Source organism: Pteropus alecto, unplaced genomic scaffold, assembly GCF_000325575.1.
Source record: "Pteropus alecto unplaced genomic scaffold, ASM32557v1 scaffold8, whole genome shotgun sequence".
Classification (NCBI taxonomy): Eukaryota; Metazoa; Chordata; class Mammalia; order Chiroptera; family Pteropodidae; genus Pteropus; species Pteropus alecto.
Genome location: NW_006494609.1, coordinates 22679816 through 22684486, shown reverse-complemented (window position 1 = coordinate 22684486; position 4671 = coordinate 22679816). Strand labels below are relative to the sequence as shown.

General features: G+C 48.3%; 1 protein-coding gene and 1 pseudogene across 7 annotated transcripts in view; one reads left to right on the top strand and one right to left on the bottom strand.

The window, feature by feature from the left end:
- Positions 1-6: 6 nt before the first annotated feature.
- The window catches only part of PPP2R5C (protein phosphatase 2 regulatory subunit B'gamma), a 126773-nt gene continuing 122108 nt past the window's right edge, over positions 7-4671 (bottom strand). For 5 of the 7 annotated variants that reach the window (XM_025041975.1, XM_025041976.1, XM_006925581.3 and 2 more), the window contains one exon: positions 7-2354. In XM_025041975.1, the coding sequence (XP_024897743.1) occupies positions 2223-2354 (132 nt within the window). In that variant the 3' untranslated portion in view covers positions 7-2222. The remainder of the gene's footprint in view (positions 2355-4671) is intronic. The other 2 variants (XM_025041972.1, XM_025041973.1) reach the window with 1 other exon arrangement.
- On the top strand, positions 2934-3052 carry LOC112473974 (annotated as a pseudogene).

Genomic DNA, 4671 nt, shown 5'->3' with positions numbered 1-4671 from the left:
TGCCAAATGCCACAGCTTTATGAAGAAAAACAGTCACCAGTTTATTGTCAATGTAGTAATTTTGAAACCATTTTGGTACAGAATAAACAATGTATCTATATAATAATATATAAGTTGAACAATTAGCACAGGGAATCTGAGTACTAACTAGGAAAACTTTAATAGGCCAAAATATTAAATAATACTCTTGTCAAAGAAAATTAGTTTCTCTCATAACTTTCCCCCCCCCCCTTTTGGTGAATGTTTGTCTTCAATAAAGAGCAGAAATAAAACCTAGACAAAAAGATGTTCTTATACGTTGAGCTTTTACACAATCACCCGGACACTGATATTTTGCTTTTTCCCTAGGGCAAAAAGAGAGTCTTCCAGAAAGCTCTCTCACAAACACACGGAGCATCCAGAATCAAGGATATCTGAGCGTCTATCAGCTAAAGACGGAAGTTCAAACAATGGTATATCAAAATACGTAAGACGCTGCTTTATACAATAAAAAGCACCCTTTTTCCCTCAAAAGGAGAAGGCATCTAAACTTTTTTAAAATTATAAGTTTCATAATGGTAAAATGGATAGAGACTTGTCAAGTTTCTCAGGAAGTGTTTCCGCTCACGAGGTGGGCTTCTCGCTTCCGGCTGGGGCAATCTCTGAATTTCGTACTTGCTCTTTGCACAAGGAGTTCCCTCTCCCCCAAATGATTTTTCTTCCAAGACACAGGAAATAAACACTCAGTGGATTTCAGTGGAAGCGATGAACAGCGGCAGGCACCACAGCTGCACAGGGAACGGTGTCTGCTTTCCACAACGTCTGAGTGGGTACCCGAGACCTTGATTGAGAAACAGATCCTAAAAGAAGCCACATTATCTCTTATGCATCCAGACATTTAACATCGAGTTATAAAATCTTATGCCGGAGACAAAAAGAAACTAGAATCACTTGTTAGAACAGCAGCACACATCTCGAAGAGCTTTCAAGCAGGATGAGTAAGTCAAGATGCTGGCCACCCTGAGAGAAATGAAGGACAGACACGGCACTAACGTGTAAGGAATTTTCTCCTCGTGCTACGCCATCAAAACCGAAAAGCTCAGTACATGCAAGGAAGCCTGCAGAATAGACAGCAGCGCTCGATGAAAACCCACACACCGCACCCCCGTGCGGGTGTTTGGAACGCGTGCTCTTTTCAGCGTAAAAAAAGACTCATGTGAAGCCGTCCTCACTGCTGCCTCCTCTGAGCTGAGAACCACGTCACGGCAGCAAGCGGAGGCCACGCCACTGCCCGGCACGCGCGGTGTCATTTTCGCTGCGTTTGGCCAAAGGCGGCTGCAGCCTGCACGAGGCCGAGAAGTGGCGTGACTCGGAAGGCCCTTATTCTAGCTCCCTCCCGTGTGGCGTTCTTAGAGACTCTAATGCGACGAATTCGAGTGCCTTGTTAAAGGGCAATGATGTGTTTGTTAGTAGAGAAAAAAAATCCTGCGAACCAGAAACTGAACGCGTTACTTCAAAATGCCAATTCCGGTCAAGGTAGACAGAGAAAGCTCTTTTTTAAAGTAAAATTCTCCGCGACCTCACTCCTGGGGTTCTGGGCTTGGGGGCGCGGAGGGGAAATATGGCTTTACAGACACAGCGGTCGGACATGGTCTGCATGTCGTCAAAGAAAAGCTTCAGGAAAAAACAGCGGTTGAGGATTGTCAGGTCACCTTTCCCAGGAAGTCGTGTTAGAACAAGGACAGCAAAGAACCCTGTCAGCGAGATTCAGAAAAACACAGGAGGAAAGAAACTGCTGGCCTAACAATCACGCAGAAACACTCTCAAAGGCTGCGACGTCTCAAACGACGTGCGACACTTTCTGAGTGTTCCTCTGATTTGAAAACCTTGACGTGACCCTAGAACCTCCTATGTGAAATGATCGCAGGTTCCGTTTGGGTGGGACGTGAGGGTGACGACCAGGGTGCTCTGCTTAGCTCTGATTTTGGGAAACTGTCTGATCGGGGCCTGTGCCGGGGTCGCGACGAGGTGGCGGGGACGCCGTCGGGGCCCCGAGCCCGGCCGCGGTCTGGGGGTCACCATTGTTTGAACTCCTAATCTCGAGCTGAGGCGGAAGTGCGTGTTGCCTACGGGGCGGGGGCGAGGGGAGCTCTGACTCTGAGTGTAACTGATTTGTATGGCACGAAAAGGGCGTGTTTTCTACAGAATCCAGAAGGAGCCGGCGGCGGGCCGAGGCGGCGGGGCTAGCGGCCGTCCTGGGGCAGCAGCGAGTCGGCTCTGCAGTGAGCCTCCAAGGCGTTCTTGGTGTGGGGCTCCTGAGGCAGCTCGGACTTGCGGCGGATCAGGGGCCGGTCCTTCTTCAGGTCCTTCTGTGCCTGGAACGAAAACGCAGCGGCATTGGCTACGAGCCACGCGCCTGGCCCGAGCCGCGACGGCAGCGTCAGTCAAAGGACGGCGGGCGGCCGAGGGCGGCACCCGTGCTGGGCGCAGGGAGGAGGCCTGGGGGTGCCCGTCGTGGTAAGTAACCACCGCGTCACGCCATGCCACGCCCTGCGTTCGGTCGTCTGGCGTGCAGTCTTGCACTGAGCACTCAGCGCCAGTCAGTCCCGCAAATAGCAAAAGCCTCCGAGTTCATGAAATCTCAACGCCATTCTACGGCCCTGCCCACTACAGAGGCATCTCGCAAAGCTGAACTTTCCTCTGGAGGTAAATAAAAAGAATAAATGAAAAACGCATTTTAAACTGAATTTAAAGGCAATGATAGGCCTCAAACTTCTATCAAATTTGGAAAAGATACTTTAAGAGGTAGTGAATGAGTCACATGGGGAAAAAACCATCTAGAACTTATAAATACTGTATTTAATTATTTACATAAAATTTCCTTATATTAATGGTAAGAAATAAAAGACTCCCTTCTCTATCTCATTCCCCTTCTGAAGTTTAGGACATTTTGGGTCTACGGCCACGCCACCCTGAACAAGCCCGAGCCCATCTGATCTCAGAAGCTAAGCAGGGTCGGGCCTGGGTAGTACTTGGATGGGAGACCACCTAGGAAGACCAGGTGCTATAGGCATAAAAAAATAAAAAATAAATAAAAATAAAATAAAAAATAAGGGATTGTAAGCTGACAAGGTCCTTGCAATCTGTGAGGTCAACCAAAGGTTGCCTCGCCTAAAAAAAAAATAAATGAAGTTTAGGATGTTTTGGTTTTACTTGAAAAAAAAAAAAATTAAACAAATCCCATTTTTGTATGGGGATTTAGAGAACTGTGTCTGCCAAGAAAGGGGCCTGGCGTGGGGAGTTCATACACCTGAAGCGTCCATTTCCACGAGTTAGACTTAAACGAACCAGCGGGACCACTGCGTTAACATCTGAAACCGGATGACGAGCCACCCCACTCGCCTGAACGCGTGTGCACCCAGAACACTCAGCGAGAAACTTGAACCAGAACCAGGCCTTCCCTTCTGTTCGGCCTCCCCACCAAAAAGGAGACAGTATTTACAGAGAAAAAGCTACTCTGTGGATGAAAACAAACATCTATAAGGGAAAATTTGTTTTGGGTCAATTATCTGATAACAAAAAGAACATAACTGTAACAACTTCTTGTAGTTTCCAGATATTGAACTTTGGTATAATATAAAAAGTCTACTTTTCTTTAATGAAAAATTCAAAAACCTGCAGAGGACATACATAAAAAGTTCACCTTTTGGCAGAGCTAGTATTTCTTAGGGTTCTTTGCATGTTTACCTACAGAAACAGCAATCATGTCAAAGTTTAGAAAGAATTTTGCGTGGCATCATTTTAGGATTATTTTTAGAAATGTTCTTGGAATACTAATATTCGTTCATGGTAAAGGCAGGTGTTTTGTTTCCCCCCTAGAGACTGGTGTGAGATGGCCTCAGGGACACCACACATGTCGGAAGACTGTGACGGACACGAGTCTATCACGGCCACCGCGCTTCTCACGGCGCTTCTGTTTGTGAAGCGGGTTTGCCTTTGACCCACGAGAAACTCAGGGAGAAATTCCACCCTGCGTTTTACGTCCATTCCAGGCTGAGCTGAACAACAAAGCACAGCGAAGCCAAACAAAACCAAGACTTTTATATCCTTGGGGCATTGAACGGCTGCTGAGACGGGGATTCCCAAGAGAAGAAATCTTGGCATAAAGGCAGCAGCAGACACCTTGGAGCTGGAACCAACAGATGCCAAGTGGGGAAACCAACAGGACCCTGGAGCTTCTGAAAGGACAGAGTGTGACAGGTGCATCCGAGCCTTTCTGTGCGGGCATTTAAGTGCGTGTGTCAAGCAGAGAATAATTTCACAAACGACACGGGGGGCGGGAACGGGAGGCAGGAGAGCATGAGATGTCACACGGCCAGTGGCCCGAAGCGAGCAAGGCTGGGTGGGGGAGACGTGCGTGAACATGCTGGCAGCGGGGGTGACAGACAGGACAGGTGGGAGGCCACGATGGTGACACCCTGTGGAGGGAACCGGCCTCTGTTCCACAGCATGACGGCAGAGCGAGGAGGCCAGATGTCCACAGAGCTGGCGAAAGAACCCCAGGGCTTGGGATCCAGGACTGTGCACGTTTTTATTATTAAAGTAGCACAGAACCAAGCGAAAATTTTTCAGGGGCCAGGTTCCCCGGCTCTCGCCATCACCAGCCGGGATGACGGAGAAAATACTTCATGT